Here is a 21,287-nt window from a genome sequence, read left to right as displayed (position 1 = left end):
CTATCCATAATAATAGTATTAATAATTAAGTGAAATAAATAATAATAAATTAATAATATAATGAAATAAATAAAAAATATAAATTAATTCTTAACAACAAAAAATAATGTAAAAAAATAAAATAAGAAAATAACTCACTGTCAATAAGAGAGGAAGATGGATAATGGATAGTGGATTTGAAAAAATAAAATTTATAAATTAAAATGAAATTTATTGGATAAAAATTGAGATGAAAGAAAATGAGAAATTGAGGGCTGCCGTGAAAATGAGAAAAAAATAAAGAAAAAAAATTTTAAGTTTTTAGAATATTAATGTGAAATTATACTTAATATTTCTAAAAAAATTTCAAAATTTCAGGGAACTCATGGCCTCCTTGACCCCAACATGGGTCCATCCCTGCTCAGGCTAAGAGAAAGCATTGAAATTATAATAGGAGGGATGTGTACATTGAGATTGATTCCAATATTATTTTGAATGAGACAATAAATTAATCTAATTGTTTATTCATTAACATAGTTTTACTTTCCGGTTAGAGCCATCAAACTCTTTGTATAATTATTTTATTTTTGATTTTATTTTAATTTTTTAATTTATATTTTAGATTTTAAGTTAGATATATTAATATTGAGCTTAACTTATAAACTAGTCAAATAATCTCTTTGTTGATAACAGTATAACAAATTTATAAATATAGAAATAAGTTGGTCTCTTAATTTTTTATTTTAATGCTTATATAAATATTTTATTTGACCAATTAAATTATTGTGTTATTTTTATTAAAAATTTAAAATTACAATGTAATAAAAATATAACTTACACTTTTTTTAATTATTTTTATAATAAATATGCTTATAAATTAAATATACAAATTTATAAATAAACTATTTATTTTATCTCTAAAACAATTTATTATAATTATGAAAATATTTATTATTATCATTTAATAAAATTTAATATTTTAAAATAGATATAATTAAAAAATTAATAAAAAAATTACTTTTTAAATATCTGTAAAAAATTAAAATGAATAAATTATTCGACGGAGTGAATATAAAATTAGTAAAATTTATTGAAGCAATTCGCACGTGATTTTGTTTGATTTATAATTTGTTTTTAAAAAAATAAAAAATAAATAAATAAATAATTTCTTCGATGATAGTGGAGGTTTGAAAGCCAAGTGGCTGTCAAAGGACAACCGGTGTTGACTATTTTGGGGGTACTACCAAGTACTTTGGGTACATAACTGAAATTTTCTACTCCCCTTAATTACCATTTTGCCACTAGCCTTCTTCATTAAGAAAAATATTATTCTTTTTAGGTTTTAATTTCATATAACACTGTCTTACATACACACGAAATATCAAATCTTACTCGTCCATTGGATCCACCATATGATATTCAAATTCAATAAATATAACATTTTGGGATTAGCTTTATGTATTTTAGTAATTTACACATTATTTTTTGAATACATTTTATATTCAATTTTTTTTTTAATTTTCTTAGTGTTATAATTATTGATATTTCATAAGTGTCACTACAGGTTAGGATTACTTATGGATCATTTTCAAAAATTTGCTCTCTCTCTTAACAAAACAACTTTCCAAGTAAAATTATTGTTATCTGGCATAATTTTATATATTTTTATTACACTTATGATCATAAAATTTTCATCTGATGATATCCTATATCAAACAAACGATCATATCATCACTAAATTATCAAAAAAAAAAAAATCATATTTATCTTTTTCTCTTACGATATAAAAAAATATAAATCACATAAATAAAAATATAATATTTTTTAATACTAAAAGTCTAAATAATTTATTATATTTTTTCTATTTTTATTTGAGCGTCGAAATAATTGTCATAAACACACCATCGACTCATATTTTCTTTCTCACAAGTTCTAATCGATCCATCATAGTATAGTCACATTCCAAATGCGTCATCACTAATATTAACCACATCAATTATATATATATTTTTATATATATATTTTTTTATTTTTTATTCATTCGCAAATTGATTTTAAATTATATTCATTTTTTTATAATAGTAATAATAATTTATTTATTAATTTTTAACATATTTTATTTAATATACATAAAATAATATTTTTATTTTAAAAATAATTTAATAATATAAATTACTTAAATTTTTAATTTTGTACAATAATATGGACAGAGAGTATATTAAAAAATTTAAACAAAATTCATTACTTTGATAATATTAACTAACTTTTCATAATCTAGGTGAAAAATAGAAATAAGTGTATTTTTGTGGATGAAAAATATTAAATAATAATTTTTTTTCATTAGCTTTTATTAAAATTAAAAATTAATATTTTTATAATATTATTAAAATTGTTAATATTTACTGTGTCTTTTCAAAAAAAGAATTTTGATTATACAAAGGAAAATTTTTTTTAAAGGAATTCTTCCTTTTGTTAATTCAATTAATGTGATATAGATTTTTCTTTTTTTTTTTTTTTTTTTTTTTGCTTAAAAGAAGATAATATTGTTTTTAATTTATCTAAATTTGGAAGTGTGTTGTAATAATGGGACAATATGGTCATTTCATGATTTTTTTTTTTGGAGTGATTATTTATTATTATTAATTTATTTTTGCTCTTTATATGCATTGCCTTGTGTCTCTGTGGAACTGAAATAGCGAAAGCAAGAACAAAAACAGGGAGAAGACTGACGAGCATGCTTCACGCAGCTCAAAACGAAGAAACAGAACCAATACTCATTTACCCATATTCCACGATAAATCTGGCATGCAAGATTTCTTCCAATCAACAAGAAAACTACCCCATTTCTTGGATTCTGTTCCCCAAAACACCTAAACATAAGCTAACAACAGAAATGACCTCTTGATTTTATTTTTTTTTGTAAATTTTGTTGTATGCTTCCAGAAAATCATTTTTATTTGTTTAGCTCAATCGATTGATCTGAAAAAGCAAAACCCAGAAAATTTTTATCGTTCTTTTGAGAAATTGTTTTGGGACGAGATGGAGCTCAGAAGAAGACCAGGTTTTAGACTCTGTCTAGGTCTTTTATTTGTGTATTTGATGATTCCTAATTCTCTAGCGAGATTTGTGGTGGAAAGCAACAACTTGAGGGTGACATCGCCGGACACAATTAAGGGGACATATGATAGTGCAATAGGGAATTTTGGGATACCGCAATATGGGGGTAGAATGGCAGGGGTTGTGATTTACCCTAAAGAAAACAGAAAGGGTTGTAAGGAGTTTGATTATTTTGGGATTTCTTTCAAGTCTAAGCCTGGAGCTTTACCGATTTTCGTCTTGCTCGATCGTGGAGGTACTCCCTTTGTTAATTTGATTGTTTTTGTACATTTGACTCAATAATTTTTTTTAATTAAAAAAATGACCAATTCGATTCTTTTAAATGAGTTCTTACGGGGTATGTGGTTTGATTTTGTTATTTGCTGGATTTCGTTTTGCAAATTTGAATGAATTTGCTTGTTTTTAATCCCGTTTTAGTGATCTGTAGGCGTGACTCAATTGTGTGTGTTTGTGTATTTGGAGTTTTGATCCTGAGTTTTTGTTTATATTTATACTTATTGGTTGAGCACGTATATTTAGCTCGGTTTATTTGATATATAATTTTTGGCGAGATTTAAAGTATATCATTGTTGTTATTATTATTATTTTTTTTTTTGGGTGAGTGAGAAAATAGTCATGGGGCATTGTTGATGAGCTTGATGAAGAATTATTTTTTTTTGGTTTTTTTGGGGGGTGGTTAAATTGAAGTAATTTCCTCTGTTTTTTCTCTTTCCGCTGATCAGATGGTACTTTTATTATTGTTTTGTTCAATCTGATTCATAATATGGGTTCGTCTTCTAATTTATAGTTAATGCCACCCTTATAAGACTAATATTTAAAGTTGATGATCTTTTTGGATTGATAGATGATAAGGGTTTTGAGGTCTTAGATGCTTGTTAACTAAATTAAATTATTTGTCTGCATCTTGTATTTTCTTTGTCATTGTTTATGATATTGGTGGTTATCTATTGACTTTAAATCTTTAGATTGATTTCCTGTGCTGTTGGTCAAGGTTCAGCTTCTTTATAGTTTTGACTTTTGATCTATGAGGAATTTATTTTGTGGAATAAAACTTTTTAGGTTGATTGGAATTTCCTCATTTGAAAGTTGGTGCAGTTGACTTGATGTCTTGACACAGTAGTCAATTGATGATTAATTATTTAGTTATATGATTATATCCTTCTGATTCTTTTTCCTTTTTATTTGCTTCCTATGCTAATATTTTTAAGGTTTTTCTTTTAAACTGTTCTTATGGTCAATTTTCCCACTAGTGTTAAAATCCATTGTTTGAGGTGGGAGATTATAGTAGTTTTCATTTGGTCGATTAAGCATTACCAGTAATGTGATTTGATCTTAAATTTGATTGTCCTGGATACTGTTGCTTTAGCATATGAGTAAAATATGAATTCATGTGTATTATTGTAATGGTTGTTCTAATTTCCATTTTTGTGGCTTGCATGAGATAAATGCATTTGATTGGTATAATTGAGATTTTTTTTTGTTCTTGAATGCAATTTGCAACCACCTGTTTGAGCTTTTTCATCAAGTTGATAAATGTGCTGCATCTCATTTTACTTGGTTGAGGTAGGCAATATAGGATATTTGTGGCTCTCTTGAACAAGCTATACAATTCCGAGAAAGATTCATGTTTGGTTGTCCACTAGGGTAAAAGCTAATTTTCTCTTCAAGCATTTAAAGATTTTCTATTCTTAGCTTTCATTTATGCGTGATGGTGATCCTCTTATTTCAGTGCTTTATGTTGAATTGCTGTAATAGAATTGTCATTCTCTATTGCAGTTTGTGGTATCTACCTATGTCAAAATAAGCGATGTGCTGAACTATGATAAGTAGTCTTTTGAGTGAAGAATGAAATCATAGGTGAATGAGTTGTCACTATCTAACTCAAGTTCCTTGCTTGACTCCCATTATTTTAAAGTTTGGTTTGACTAGTGTCTAGAGACCGTGAGAGATTATATTTGGGAATTGGGAGCCTGAACCTTTCTGTAGTAGGTTATTTGCTTCTGTACATGTCAATGTTATAATTCCTACAAATATGAGTTGTGAATCTACTTCTACACAGATTATTGTTTCAGAATGAGCAAAGAGATTCTGCACACACACAGACACACACTTGTGGCGAACAGAGCTGGATTGAGTGGATTTTTACTCGCGTGAATCCTTACAAAATGAAGTTCCTACTGAGTTTTAAAGTGCAGACATTCTGCTAATTTACTAATGAGTGATTTTGGTGCTTTTCAGACTGCTTCTTTGCTTTGAAAGTTTGGAATGCCCAGAAGGCTGGGGCTTCTGCAGCCCTTGTTGCAGATGACATTGAGGAGCCATTGATAACAATGGATTCACCTGAAGAGAATGGCTCATCTGCAAAATATATTGAGAACATAACAATACCATCTGCACTTGTTGAGAAAACCTTTGGTGAAACATTAAAGAAAGCAATAACCAGCGGTGATATGGTAAACGTGAATCTTGATTGGAGAGAATCTGTTCCACACCCTGATGATCGTGTAGAGTATGAGCTATGGACCAACAGCAATGATGAATGTGGGGTAAAATGTGATATGTTGATACAATTCCTGAAGGATTTTAGGGGTCCAGCCCAGATACTTGAGAAAGGTGGTTACACCCAGTTCACACCTCATTATATAACTTGGTACTGTCCCCAGGCATTTACCTTGAGCAGACAGTGCAAGTCCCAGTGCATAAATCATGGAAGATATTGTGCTCCTGATCCTGAACAGGATTTCAGCACAGGTTATGAGGGGAAAGATGTTGTTCTTGAAAATCTAAGGCAACTCTGTGTTTTTAGAGTTGCAAATGAGAGCAGAAGACCTTGGATTTGGTGGGACTATGTGACAGATTTTCAAATCAGATGTCCTATGAAGGAGAAGAAGTACAACAAGAAATGTGCTGATGGTGTCATCAGAACCCTTGGTAAATTATCTTCATTGTATCTTTGAAATGAAATAGTGCCCATAATTGTTGATTTCTTTTAATTGATCTAATATGTGCATAGGGCTTGATGTTAAAAAAGTTGATAAGTGTATGGGAGATCCAAGTGCTGATTCTGATAATCCTGTTTTGAGAGAAGAGCAAGATGCCCAGGTAATTGTCTAGTTTATATACTTTTGCTTTACAAGTTTCAATACTTTTGTCTTCAATATGTTTGTACTCTTGTTGCCACTCTGCATAATTTTGGACCTTCAGATATTAATTTCAACCATGCATAGCTGCTTGACAAGGATCTTTATATAGGTTGGGAAAGGATCAAGGGGTGATGTAACCATATTGCCCACTCTTGTTGTCAACAATCGACAATATAGAGGTCTGTTACTGTGTGCCTATGTTTCTTAAATGAAAATAATAATAATAATGATAATAATAATAATAATTATTATCCAATTACCAAATACATGTGCTTGCAGGAAGGTTGGGGAAAGGTGCTGTTCTAAAAGCTATATGTGCTGGTTTTGAAGAAACCACTGAGCCTGCTATTTGTTTGAGCGGTGGTAAGTTTTCTTATGCTGTTTGGTGAAAATTAACATCACTATGGTGCAATTATAAGACTCATTTTTGTGAAAACTTATTAGCTCATATAGAGGAGGTTCAGTCTTGAGAGTGCTCAATAGGGGGGGCTTGTTTGGCTTTTCTATTTAAAATAGCTACCGAATATGCACAACAAGTATTTGAATCAGAGAATGAACAGCTATATGCGGAAGTTTATTGATGCAATCCAATAGCTATTTGCAAAAGTTTCAAATACAATCTTTCTTTAAAAATCAGCTTTTGGCATATGAAAATCACTTTGAAATTTATTGTCCATTTATCAAAGAGAATCCCTTCAAATATTTTGGTAAAATTTGCTATTAGCAACAGCAATGCTGAACATGCTCTAAGTGTAAAAAGGTATGGTCGGGTGATGACGTATAGTCACAACTCTAGCACAGTGCTTTTATGCAACTAATGTTGGGTAGTCGCAGTCTTATGTGACTTGCTATTCTTTATTATTATTATTATTATTTTCTTATGTGACTTGCTATTCTTTATTGTGAATCTGAGCAGATGTTGAGACAAATGAGTGCTTGAACAATAATGGGGGTTGTTGGCAAGATAAAACAGCCAACATTACAGCTTGCAAGGTGAGTATAAAAACTTGCTACCATAGTTATCTCTGTGCTTTTTTCTGGATATTGGGTTCTGTGTTTGTCTATACTATCTAATTGACAGTGGTGTTTATTTGTTCAGGATACATTTCGTGGGAGAGTATGTGAATGCCCCTTGGTTGATGGTGTTCATTTCAGAGGAGATGGTTACAGCCATTGTGAAGGTTATCTTAATGCTTCTTGTTTTTATTAGTGCAGATTTATGATGCATGTTTATAGGATCTTTCCAATTGAAGATGCACATATACTATTGAATTTTTTGGGTTGTCAGTGGGGCTGTTAAATCCTAGTGAAACTAAATGTGAATGGACAAAACTTCTCGACCTTGTTTAGTCATTAGAATCATTTTTTTTTTGTTCCTAATTTCATGTTCTCTTTTCTGTTAGTTCTAAATTTTAATTTTCAAGTGGGCAATTGGAAATTTAGAGACACGTTCATTCATTCATGTTGCTCATTTTCCTTTTTCCCTTGTAGATATTTTACTATGACTTTTTCTTTTTTTTTTTGCTTCAAATAAGCACCGAGTACTATTGTCTAAATGTATAATAAAACTTTGTAATGTTCGTAAGCAGTTAAAAAAAAAAGAGAAAAAGTAAGTGAATCATAGGTGAGTGACGATCATATATTAGTGTTATATCCAAATAAACTATGTTGCATTTCACAGTGAGTGGACCAGGGAGGTGCAAGATAAATAATGGAGGCTGTTGGCATGAATCTCAAAATGGACACACCTTCTCTGCTTGTTCGGTTAGTGTTCAATTACTTTTTCTAATTTTATTATCCAGTACATAAATTCATTTGCAGATTCTGACTATCCTAATAAACAGGATAATGATGGTGGTAAATGCCAGTGCCCTGCTGGGTTTAAAGGTGATGGTGTGCAAAGTTGTGAAGGTAAGAGATTGAACATTCATACTCCTTATGCAATTACTTTGACTAGGATTCTGAACGAATAATTCAAGGTACATGAGTATGGTGTTTGACTCTGGGTCATATGTCTTGACAAAACAAGTCGCTCTATGTTGTGACGGAATAAATTTTGGGCATACAAAAGGAGTGTGTTTTATTGTTTTATTCTTCAAGAGGATGCAATAAGAGTTCTCTGTCCTCCAACTATTCGGGAATTTATGCCTGATGTTATTTCCCTTCCCAGTGAGGATGTTTTTGCCCTTATGGTAGTTTTTGGTTAATAGGATGGTACTACACCTAGGTCCTAGGACGAGGAATGTAGTAGAACAGTAAGAAATTAAGAGTAGAAGATTACAAATGAAGAGAAAATTCTCGATAAGTTTATTTAGTTATCAATAATAATCATAATAATCAGAGCTAATAAATAAAAGAATCTAGTCCTGTGTGTGGAGTTTTGTAACCTTAATTACATTAGAACCATGCATCCTTATCTTTCTAATTAAAAATCCTAAGCAAATTTAAATTAAGAAAATAATGGTAAATCTAATAATAATAAAACTCTAAACTTCCTAAGTCTACAATGGTTGTAGTTCCTAAATTAATTCTCTTCTGATACTTCATTAGTGGGTTCTTGGAATTTCAAACTGGTCCTTTTTGACTTGCACAAGATCCTGTAAGCTTCAGTGATTCTCGGCCCAAATGTACAGTTCACTCGCAGTAACTTTAGAGACATTTAGTTGTTCAATTGCCCGGGCTTTTTGCAAAATTAGGGGCGGGAGAAAATTTATTTGTGGATTTAGGGTTGAAGATAAATTATTTGCGGATTTGGGGTTGGACTGCCAGGTGGCAGCCGAAAAGAAAACCTGCCGCTTGTTTAACCGGCGCCAGGGCCTGGCGCCATTTTAAATAGCGCCAGGCATTATTTTTTTTTTTGTAAGAATGGCCTGGCGCCACTTAGAGTGGCGCCAAGCCATTCTTTATTTTTTTTTATTTTTTTTTTATTTTTTATAAAATTATAAAATAATATTATTATATAATTAAAAAATTACTGATATTATTTAATAATAATATTATTGTATTAATTTATTAAAATAATAAAAATTTTTATCATTAAATAAATACATATAACATTATTAAATTATTTTTATATATCTAATTACAATCGAATTGTTTTTATATATCTAATTGCAGTATAATATTAATTTTATAATTATGAAATTATAAATTACAGTAATTTTTTATTTAAAAATTAATAATAAAATTTATTCAATATTAATATATTAAAATTATAAAAAAAATTATTATTATAAAAATATCTAATATTATTTAATTACAACCGAAACTACTTAGATTGTTAGTACGGAAATGTCAAGACTCTTTTCACGTCAGACGGTTATTTAATTTCTTCAGCGCGCATGCGAGCAGAGCTGCGAATTGACTGGGTTTGCTGTCCTTCAAGTCACATCACAAGGCTGGACTCCTCGTGCTGGATCCAAACTCGCAGGCAACTCGATCTGTCCCGTGTCTGGATCAGGACCGAATATGCTGGACCGGCTAAATAAAGTGGGTTTCTGAGACCTTAGACCTATTTCACTTTTTCGGGTTTAATTTCCCTTAGAGTGAGAAAAATCCGGCAGTTATCAAATTATATAATAATATATTTCATAACTCTCTAAAATATTAGGACATTAATATTATTATTTACGACTGGATAATAGCAATTCAATAAAAATAAATTTAATTTTTATAATTTTAAATATTTATACACTCATATATTAATTAATTAATATAATTATAATATTTTAATAAATAAAAAATAAATAAAATAAATAATGGCCTGGCGCCACTTAGAATGGTATATTTCATAATTCTCTAAAATATTAGGATATTAATATTATTCTGTACGAGTCTAATAAAAATAAATTTAATTTTTATAATTTTAAATATTTATACACTCATATATTAATTAATTAATATAATTATAATATTTTAAATAATATATAATATTATTGTTAAATAATATGAGTAATTTTTAATTATATAATAATATTATTTTATAATTTTATAAAAAAAAATAAAAAAAAGAAAAGAATGGCCTGGCGCCACTCTAAGTGGCGCCAGGCCATTCTTAAAAAAAAAAAATAATGCCTGGCGCCATTTTAAATGGCGCCAGGCCCTGGCGCCTGTTAAACAGGCGGCAAGTTTTCTTTTTGACTGCCACGTGGCAGTCCAACCCCAAATCCGCAAATAATTTATCTCCAACCCTAAATCCACAAATAAGTTTTCTCCCACCCCTAATTTTGCAAAAAGCCCCAATTGCCCAGTCAGCAGTATTTTTATAGCCATAAAGCAAAAATTTTCAGTACAAGGCCATTGTTTCAATTTGAAAAACCTAAATATTTTTGGACAATCAGGATGCTCCAATTGCATCAATTTGTTTTAGAATGCTTTGAATAGTGAGCTTGTGTTTTGTCAAGACAATTTTGTCCACCTGAATTGCAGTTGCAATCATATCAAAGAGAAACAGCAAGATTGTCAACTGTCTTGATTAAAAATATTATTGTCACTTCTTATTGACTATGCAGATATTGATGAATGCAAAGAGAAGAAAGCCTGTCAGTGCAGTGAATGCAGCTGCAAAAATACTTGGGGTAGCTACGATTGCACTTGCAGTGGAGATCTTCTTTACATTAGAGACCATGATGCCTGCATAAGTGCGTTCAGACCATAACTCTAACTAGTCCTTCTAGAAACATAAATACTACTGTGCTTATTAGCACTTTGTTTAATGTCAGGCAAGCTACACACTGAAGTACGGTCAGCATGGGCTGCTTTCTGGGTCATTTTGATAGGCTTGGGAATGGCTACTGCTGGAGGATACCTCATCTACAAATATAGACTGAGGGTAAGCATAGTGCTTTTTTTTTCCCTTAATATTCATTTCTTTTTCTATTTTTGGTTGTGTTTCTCTCTCTTAAGCTGCACATACATTATTTTAAGACTTATAAATTAATGATGGTATAATTTAAATTTCACCTTAATGATTGCTACTTACGAGTTATAATAATGTAGTCATGAGGTTTAGTGCTATGATATGTTTAGAAGCAGCATAAGGAAAAAGTAGGTCCATTTGGCCTATGGAAACTGGATTGATTGTCAGTCATCCGTGAAATATCTGAGGTAAAAATCTGGAGAAAAGACAATTGGTTACTCATCAATGACAAGTCATGAATTTGCAACCAGGATGTTGTGAGGCGAAGGCCTAAGTGCAGCCTCTTAATGCAAAAAAGGTTGGATGACGATACTCTCACCTGATTACTGATCTCCCTTCCAAGATTCCTTTTTATTGAAGCTACCTATGTTGCCACATTACTAGGACTAGTAGTATTGTAGCATTTACTTTTAATGCTGACCAAGTTGGACACTATTATTTATTAACCTATAGACTTCCAATATAGTTTCGGAGAAAAAAAAGTCGACCTAATGAATGCAGTATAATAGTTATGCCTGTTGTTGGAGCTGCATATGATCAGCTATATCTGTGACAGCAACTCCAATCAATATGGTTTCTTGGCCTGAAACTTGTGTTTTTGGGTTTAGTCGTATTCGAAAACCACAACCAGGCTGTACTGTTTTATCGAAAAAAGGAATATCTATACTGTATCTTGTAACACAAAAGTTCCAGTCTTGACATTCTTTGTTGGTTTTGCAGTCTTACATGGATTCTGAAATCAGAGCTATCATGGCTCAATACATGCCACTGGACAGTCACGCAGAAGTTCCAAGTCATGTGAACAACGCACATGCCTGAAAATGACAAGCTCCATTAATGATCTTTAAGGATTCATGTGGTTCATACCTTACTCTTTTCCTTTTTGGAGTAAAAGTTGAGGCTGAATTTTATATCTGTAACGTATATAGACAATAAAAGAAAGGTGCAGATTAGATGTCCTGTCTACTGGAACAGTAACATGCATAACAGTTGAAGTAGAGATTGGATTTGAGGCAGATTGATAGGGATGTGGCTGTAATATTTTTTATTTTCATTCTCATCCCTAAATTTAGCCACTTAATTTATATGGTGATTATGTAATTCATTAACGGCTTCTGGACAGAATGATCCAATTTTTTGTTTTTCTGTGGCCGAGGGTGTATCTTGTACGGATGATCAACGATTGTGTTGAAAGTATAGCTTTGCCAATGGTTTATTTCACGGAACATGCAGCAGTCGGTTATAACAGTTAAAAGAATTCAAAAGAACTAAATTTTTTTTAAAAAAAAAATTAATAATATAATAATTTAATTCTCTTAAATTTTCATGATAATTTATTTTAACTTAAATATTTTAATTATAATTTTTTTGTTTTTTCAATTAATAATTGCTTTTAAAAAAGTTAATTTAATTTAATATCTTAAAGCATTAATTTATTATATTATTTTGTTAATTTTTTTAAAAAGCCCATATTACTTTATTTTACTATTATGTAAAATTTAAATTTTAAATAAAAATAAATTAAAATAATGAAAATGATAATAATTTATTAATTTATTAATTTCTTTTATAACTACGAAACTTGTCACCCGACATACTGCCAATAAAATTTATTTTTTCTTTAAAAAAGAAGTCTATCCTATTTTACAAGCGCCACATGTCACTTTCTCTCTCCTCCCTCATTCCTATAATTTTTTTTTATACTCTTTCTTCTCCAGAAATATTTTTTTTACATTTTTTAATAAAACCCAAATCACCACTCTCTTTTTAATTTCAACCATCATCTTGGTGTGCTGAGCTTCAAGTCAAGCCAATGTCCATTCCATTATAAGCAATGGGGGCATACATCCACAGATCATCAGAGCTTAGCAGCTACAGAATTCAAAAAAACAACAAAAATGAAAATTTTGTGTCAGAAATATTCAACAAATGACAATGTTCATGTAGAGAAAGATCCTCTTTGTTCTTACCTTAATTTGAAGCTGCAAGAACTTCACATAATGAACTGCTTCTTCTAGCATTGTACTAATATCAACCTGCAATTTTAAAGATTCAATCTTGTAAATTTTTCTAAGTTAAGAATTTCAAAAACCATTGACATTTGCTGATGGTTTAATTACCTTTGTTCCATTAGGCACCAGGTTCTGTAGAATTCTCAGCCTCTCATTTATTCTCTCTCTTCTTTTCTGTAAGAAACAAAGATTCATCAGTTACTGTTATATTAACTGGCCTAGATGATCACTGAATCATTACCATTATCGAATCAATGAGCTGTAGGACTAAGAGAGGTAGCTTACCCTTGCATAGAGGCTCTGGGGATCAGTTGCTGCCCCTCTACTGGCTCTTGTTCTGCCATTTGAGTTGAGGATTGAAGTCCCTTTGGAGCTCAAACTTGAACTAGCTCCTCCATTCTGTTCATGGGATGCATTCGAGTCATCCTCCGAGCAGTAGCTGCTTGAGGCTGGCCCATTAAAGCCTGCATTAGTCTCTTCATCATTGCTGTTGCTAGAGACAAAGTTCTTGCTCTTCTTAGACCTTACATTCCTCTTGTTCTTTTGAACCTACATTGTAAAAATCACCATTAGAACATGCTCTAGAAACTAATTCCTACACATTCTATTAAAAAATACAATGCTAAATTCTGTTTCTTGTACTCACATCTCCTGCCCTTCGCGACCTTTTCTTAGAGATCTCAGACGGGCTGTTGCTTTTATCTTCTGTTGATGTTTCTGGAGCCAGCATCTCATGTTCTTTCTTGGGCAGCAAACAGTTAACAGGTAGATCAGCAGCTGCAGGCTGCTGGTTTCCACCAGACTCTTCCACATTGCCATTCCTCATTTCTCGATTCGAACAGTCATCGCCTTCGACGAGATACGAGGCAGTATTTGTCACATCTCCAACACAAAAATCCATAGCGATGGAGACTGGATGAGAATCACTGAAGTAGTAGCTCTGAGAACTGCTTCCACCACTATAACTACTACTCCCTTGTGAAAAATTGTAGAAATTAGTATCAACTAAACCTCCATTGCCTCCTGCCATGTTCATTTCTGATTTTTGGCTAGACCAGAAAGAAGATAGAACTCCCAAGCTGGAACTTGAATCATTATTACCAAGCAATTGTTCCAAGAAATCAGCCTCCTCGCTTGTGTACATTCCACTAAGAGAGCTCCATTCTCCTTCCAGAGCAACCCCAATAGGCTCCATTGATGTTCCTGTTAATTTCTGTTCTTGGCTAGCCTATTAGGGAGTGTTTATTTGATGTTAAGCTGTTAGAAGAAGCTCGAAAAACTCGACGCTTGAAAGGACAAGAGGGCAAATGAGATGTATTTATACCCAACAAGAACTCAGAATGTCTAGAAACCATTGACTCAAGCTTCTGCAACAATATCTAAATCTCAATATTGGCAATTATTAGTACAAGAAGTTGTCTTAATTCTTTGTAACCAATTCAGACAAGTCCGTAATGGGGCCAAGTACAACTCATCAACAGGGCTAATTAAGCTGAAGCAATCAATCATGGAGCTAAAATATTAATCAGAATTCCATATCAGCAGGCTTAAACACGTACCTTGGACTTAACTAAAAGACACATGACCAAAAGAATGAGTGCAAGAATAAAAAAAAGGACTTAAACTGAGTTCAATTATGCAGACAGTTAGGATCAAAACTGGTCAATTATTTCAGGCAGGAGGAGGAGAGGCTGAGAGAAGTGAGAGATTTGGTGAAGGAAGATGAAAGAGAATAACACCTGGCAATAGAGAGACGTGGGAGGTGTTCTTGGTTGAATATTTGCTTAAAGAAATTGTGGTAAACGGGAATGAAGGTGACATATCAAGTAGAGAGGACGGCTGATGATCGTGGAGAGAGATGAGAACTACTCGTTTTGACATTCTCATGAACTGTCTGGAACCAGACAATGAATCAGTTACTGGATACTTTTGTCGGCTACTGCTGCTGCTTCTTCTTCAAAACCCACCAAGTGTTCCTTGAAGTACTCGATTAGAATCTGTCCTGTAAGGACTGTGAATCTCGTTTTTATCTGTGATAGTGCATTGATCATTGAAACAAATGCATCAAAAGATTTCTTGCTCAGCCTTTGGTACTGTAAATGTTAAAATTATTTAGCGGTGTATTAGGTTAATTTTATTTCATTTAAGTGAATTGATTAATACAAAATATTTTATCAATTATAAAAATTAAATTATTTTTTAAATTTCAATGATATAAATAAATAATTGTGATTATCAAAGCAAAGTTAACTGAAAAATCTTCTAATATTTAAATTTGAAGTTGCTAAGAGTAATGTGAGAAGCCGTAGCTAAAAAATTCAAAAAAATAAGTTTAAATACCCTTTTATTTTATCTTAGAGCACATAATATTAGCTGCTAAAATTAAATTATTTAACATTTATATTCAATAATTTTTTTTATATCCATATAAAATAATATATAAAGATTCACGATAAGCACTCAGATTTAGCCTAATGATAAGTGTATTTAAATAAATTTGAGAGATTTTAGATCCTACTCCCTCGATTCCCAATTTCCATTTAAAAAAAAATTTCACTATAAAATAATTTCAAAATATTTTATATTATGTATGATATATTATAATAAGTATAGTTTCTTTTTTAATAATAGATATTATCAAAGTAAACTTAATATCTATAATATATAAACTTGATTTTTATTATACCCTCTTTTCTTGCAATAATAGTTTTATATTTTTTTCATATAAGTTAAGAAAATATAGGTAATATATTTCAATTGATAAATTTTATTTTATTTTTCTAATAATCTTTTTTAAAACTATTAAATTTTATTTTTCAATACATACTACGAGCACATTAAGAAGCTAATACAAACTCAATTTCATATAAAAATAAAATCAATAATGGTTAAATTAAATATTTATATTGAGATTTCTATATAATTAATTGAGGTATATATATAGTAACTGCATAAATTTAAATAAATTTTTAATTTAATAATTGTCAAATTATGCTCATAACCTTACTCATAAATTATTATTTCAGAAAAAGTGAGTAGCCTTCAATTTGTGTCGGATTAAAAAACTGGAGTATGTAAATGAGTTAATAAATATTTGCCGAAAGTACTCTAAGTGAATAATTTATTTAATTGGGAAATAATAAATGAGAACTGATGACCGATGGATTTCTTCACCCCGGTCCAGGGCCATAGCCACAGTCAAAAGCCCACGAAGCGAAAGGCCACGTACCTGATGCGCAAAACAAGCCCGACTCACTCAACCTTCAAAGCCGGACTCGACCGAGATTCCTCATTTAGATCGGCCCAGTCCGTGCACAGGGGACCCCCTCCTATCGGGCTCAGTGTCCGGCCCAACTCTCGACCCAACCCAGGGTTCAGAAGGATATTCTCTAGACAACCTGGCAGATCCGCTCTGAGTGTACGCACGGGGAGAATCAGAGGCCGTTACGCATGGAGCAGGCGCCTGATACCCTCGTACGCCCAAATCTGTATGGCAGAGACGTGTGGCCCAATCTTGGAGAGGCCATGATACGTCACCAGCAAGCAAGACGAAAGAGATAAAAAGGGAGCTCCCTCCCTAGAAAGTTTAAGTTTTGATTTTCTAATACAAAAACCCTTGTAAAACCCTATTCTATTGGATCTCAGATCATCAATTGGCGCCGTCTGTGGGACACGACGGAGATCTTTTCATCACCGGAGTTCTCACTCTTAAAGAAACCCACTGAGATCCACGATGGCTAATCACCAAGAAAGTAACCTTAACGTCCCAAATGACCTAAGCTCTGCCCAAGAGGGGCAACAATTCTCCTTTTCTAGTCCTACGACATTAAACAACCAAACACCTGTTCCTCTTAATCCCTCGCCAAGTTTGGCAGGGAATACTCCCACTGTTACCTTGTCTAACCAAGACCTTCAAAACATGGCTTTCCAGCTACAGAATACCGCCCACTGGTTGGGGCAGATAATGCAACAAAGAGGCCTCAACACCCCAGTAAATACACTCCCGATTGTAGAGGAACCTCAGACCAATGACCCCCGACCTGCACCTGACCATCTTCAAACCAGCAACCGCGATACTGAAGAAAGAGGAAGAAAAGACGGCGAAGAAGAAGGACCGGAGGCCCGAATCCATGCGAGGAGGGCAAGAGAGATGATAGAAAATGAGGAGGTGGATAACTATTCCGCCGAAATAACCGGGTGGACGGGAACTGAAGCAGAGGAGGAAGAATACCACCTGGAGAAAAAACCCAGCCCAGAAGACGAGAAGGTGGACCAAAAGTTGAAAAAATTGAGAGAACAGCTCCTAGCCGAGTTAGGTAAGAAAGACCAAAGCCAAACCTCTTTGCCTACTTCTTCCCCTTTCTCAAAGTGGGTGCAGCAAGAGACTGTCCCTAAGAAGTTTATGATGCCATCAATGGCGGCTTATGACGGAACTGGTAACCCGAGGGAGCACGTCATGAACTATAAGACCTTTATGGAGCTGCAAACTCTGTCAGATGCCTTAATGTGTAAAGTATTTCCAACGACGCTCTCGGGACCAGCGCGGGCATGGTTCAACAGCCTTGAGGCCGGAAGTATCCGAAGTTTCGGAGACCTAGCCATTCGCTTCATCAGTAGATTCATAGCCGGGGTACCAGCAGAGAGGAAGACGAGCTACTTGGAAACAATAAAGCAAAGAGAGGGTGAATCACTCAGGGAGTATGTCGCTCGCTTCAATACGGAGGCCATGCAGATTCCCGATCTCGATGAAGGAAGGGCGGTAGAGGCAATGCAAAAGGGGACGACCTCTGCCGAGTTCTTCGGTTCCTTGAGCAGGAAGCCTCCGACCTCCCTGGCTGAGCTGATGCAGAGAGCGGAGAAATATATAAGGCAGGATGACGCCTTAGTAACAAGCCGATTTGCCAAAAGGATGACAGGAAAAGAAAAAGCCTCAGAAGAAAGGAGGCCGGAGAAGCATGAAAAGAAACACGGCAAGAGGCCCGAGCCGTACAAACAGGCTTGGGAGCGAAGGGATCAAAGGCCTCCCCCTCCACGGGTCCTTGAGCCAAGGTCGCCCCCCCCTTGGGTCCCTGAGAAGCCGACCCCACTCAACGCCTTTAGAGCCGAAGTACTTATGGCAGTTCAGGATAAGGAGTTTCTCCAGTGGCCCAAGCCCATGAAGTCAGAAGCAGACCAAAGGAACCCTGACAAATATTGTCAGTACCATCGGACGCATGGCCACGATACAAATAACTGTTTCCAGTTAATCGCGGAGATTGAGAGGCTAATAAAAAGGGGGCACCTCAAGAATTTTGTGAAAAAACCGGAGGGACAGAGGCTTCAACCCAGTCCGGCGGCTCAGATGCCTAGGAGAACAGGAGCTGGATCAGTGAACGATGGATCCAGCGGGACCATCAACATGATCGTTGGAGGAACAGGAGGACGAATGAGCCGCCGAGGAAAGAAGAGAAATCGGGAAGGAAAGACCATCAGTGGTGAAATCATGCAGATCGTGGAACACTCTCCCATGGCCATCACCTTCTCCCCAGAAGATGCTCAGGGCATTCAGATGCCCCATGATGATGCGCTCGTCATCGAGACTGTCATTCATAATTATAGGGTGAAGAAAGTTCTGGTGGATGATGGGAGTAAAGTCAACTTACTGCCATATCGGGTTTTCCAGCAGATGGGAATTCCAGAAGAACAGCTGGTTCGAGACCAGTCACCAATCAAAAGGATCGGAGGAGTACCGGTGCTTGTAGAGGGAAAGGTAAAGCTGGCCCTTACCATAGGTGAAGCGCCCAGAGCTCGCACCCATCATGAGGTGTTTTTGGTGGTCAAGCTCCCATTGAGCTATAATGCGATCCTGGGGAGGCCGGCACTATTCAATTTCGAAGCTGTCACTAGCATCAGGTATTTGGCACTCAAGTTCCCAACAGAGGAAGGAGTGGGAATAGTCCGGGGTAGCCAGGAAGAAGCAAGAGCAGTATACTTGGCCACAGTAACAGAACCAAGCTCAACCAGAGAAGCGCTTGACTCGGAAGTTCTAGAGGTCAGGGATAAGACAAAAGAAGCCCGGACAGAGCCGGTTGGAGAATTGGAGACCTTCCCTTTGTCAGAAGCAGAGGCAAATAAGGTCTTCAGTCTTAATGCCGGCCTCACTGAAGAACAAAAAGTCGAAGTCATGACCCTGATCCGAAGTCACGCGCCGACCTTCGCATGGAAGCCCTCAGACATGCCAGGAATTGACCCTGAGGTGATGACACATAGACTGAATGTCCTCCCCGAGGCCAGGCCAGTAAAGCAGAAGAAGAGAGTAGTAGGAAGAGAAAAGCAGCAGGCCACCCGGGAAGAAGTACAGAAGCTAGAGGAGGCAGGCTTTATCAGGGAAGTTATGTACCCGCAGTGGTTGGCAAATCCTGTGTTAGTCAAAAAAGCCAATGGCAAATATAGGATGTGCATAGATTTTACTGACCTAAATAAGGCCTGCCCTAAAGATTGTTACCCCCTCCCCGATATCAATAAAATGGTCGACTCAACGGCCGGTTTCGATTATATGTCTTCTTTGGATGCTATGTCTGGCTATCATCAAATCCCAATGGAAAGGTCGGATGAAGAAAAGACCTCATTTATAACTGAAGATGGAACTTACTGTTATAGAGCTATGCCTTTCGGATTGAGAAATGCCGGGGCAACCTACCAAAGGTTGATGAATAAAATCTTTCAAAACCAGATCGGCAGAAATGTAGAAGTATATGTGGATGATATGGTGGTCAAAAGTTCAACTTTCCAACAACACATAGCAGATTTAAAGGAGGTATTCGGAGTATTAGATCAATATAGAATGAAGTTAAACCCAGCAAAATGTGCCTTCTTCATTAGGGGAGGAAAGTTCTTGGGGTACATGGTGAGCGGAAAAGGCATGGAACCCAATCCGGAGAAGGTGGAGGCCATATTGAACATGCCAGAGCCGACCTGTGTAAGAGACGTCCAGAGATTAACTGGGAGAGTAGTGGCGCTCAACCGATTCATGTCGAGGTCGGCAGAAAAGTGCTTGCCATTTTTCAAAAAGTTGAGGAAGGTACCGAACTTTGAATGGACAGAAGACTGCCGAAAAGCCTTCACAGAGCTTAAGAAATATCTCAGCTCGCCTCATGTGCTCAGCAGTCCCATAAAAGGAGAAGAACTTCTGATATACTTGGCGGCTTCAGAACAGGCAGTCAGCGCAGTGTTAGTAAGGGTGGAAGAAGGGGAGCAAAAACCGGTTTTCTACGTCAGCAAGGTGCTTAGAGATACCGAGGTCAGATATTCAAATATCGAAAAATTGGCTTATGCCCTATTGTTAGCAGTCCGGAAATTCAAAGTTTATTTGGAAGGCCACCAAGGAGTTGTGATGACAGACCAACCCTTAAAGAAGATTCTACGCAGGCCGGAAACTTCAGGGCGGATGTTGGCTTGGTCCGTAGAAATCAGCCCTTACTGTTTAGAGTATCGACCCCGAACGACTATAAAATCTCAAGCTCTGGCTGACTTCATAGCAGAGTGCACATTCAATGAGGAGAAGGAAGGATCATCCTCAGAAATATCAAGAAAAGGGGGAGAGGGAGAGCCTTCCCAAGAATTTAACTGGAAGCTGTATGTAGATGGAGCATCAGGCATTGAAGGCAGTGGCGCTGGAATAATGCTTAAAGGGCCAGAGGATTTTAAAGTGTGTTACGCCTTACGTTTAGAATTCAAGGCTTCTAATAATGTAGCCGAATATGAAGCCCTGGTAAATGGGATGTTGGTAGCTTTGGAAGTAGGGGTAACCGACCTCGAGGTCAATAGTGACTCTCAACTGGTGATCAACAAGGTGACGGGAGTATATCAGGCCAGAGATCCCATCATGCAGAATTATCTTGACAAAGTAAAAACCTTAGAAGCCGAGCTCACAAGTCGAGGAGCCATCATCAGATTTCAGAGAATACCTCGAGATGAAAATGAGGAAGCAGACCTGCTTAGTCGATTGACCAAAGAGGAGTTAGAACAGCTTCCCGATGAAGTGTACATACAGTATGTCCATACACCTGCTTTCAAAAAGACAAACACGATACTACAGATGGAACAGAGCCCAACTTGGATGACTCCATACTTGAGATG

At 34.9% G+C, this 21,287-nt stretch overlaps 3 protein-coding genes across 3 annotated transcripts; 1 reads left to right on the top strand and 2 right to left on the bottom strand.

Moving 5' to 3' along the window:
* Positions 1 to 2,655: 2,655 nt before the first annotated feature.
* Positions 2,656 to 12,307, top strand: LOC110619504 (vacuolar-sorting receptor 3). Its single transcript, XM_021763007.2, has 12 exons — positions 2,656 to 3,331; positions 5,335 to 6,027; positions 6,110 to 6,198; positions 6,349 to 6,418; positions 6,519 to 6,602; positions 7,156 to 7,232; positions 7,339 to 7,420; positions 7,921 to 8,003; positions 8,084 to 8,150; positions 10,751 to 10,879; positions 10,961 to 11,070; positions 11,878 to 12,307. The coding sequence occupies exons 1-12, from the start codon at positions 3,019 to 3,021 to the stop codon at positions 11,974 to 11,976; spliced, it is 1,896 nt and encodes a 631-aa protein (XP_021618699.1). The 5' UTR covers positions 2,656 to 3,018; the 3' UTR covers positions 11,977 to 12,307.
* A 650-nt stretch (positions 12,308 to 12,957) lies between these two features.
* On the bottom strand, positions 12,958 to 13,715 carry LOC110618953 (transcription factor RSL2; the record flags this gene model as incomplete). The annotated part of the gene is made up of 4 exons (XM_021762219.2): positions 12,958 to 13,029; positions 13,128 to 13,193; positions 13,278 to 13,343; positions 13,455 to 13,715. Coding segments are annotated over 4 exons (465 nt in total), but the record flags the coding sequence as incomplete, so codon positions are not given.
* On the bottom strand, positions 13,455 to 15,116 carry LOC122724108 (transcription factor bHLH84-like). Its single transcript, XM_043958667.1, has one exon. The coding sequence runs from the start codon at positions 14,362 to 14,364 to the stop codon at positions 13,792 to 13,794; it is 573 nt and encodes a 190-aa protein (XP_043814602.1). The 5' UTR covers positions 14,365 to 15,116; the 3' UTR covers positions 13,455 to 13,791.
* Between the last annotated feature and the right edge of the window lie 6,171 nt (positions 15,117 to 21,287).

Source organism: Manihot esculenta, chromosome 7 (genome assembly GCF_001659605.2).
Source record: "Manihot esculenta cultivar AM560-2 chromosome 7, M.esculenta_v8, whole genome shotgun sequence".
In the NCBI taxonomy this organism is placed as follows: Eukaryota; Viridiplantae; Streptophyta; class Magnoliopsida; order Malpighiales; family Euphorbiaceae; genus Manihot; species Manihot esculenta.
The sequence above is the reverse complement of the archived record's forward strand: the minus strand, read 5'-3'. Positions and strand labels throughout refer to the sequence as shown.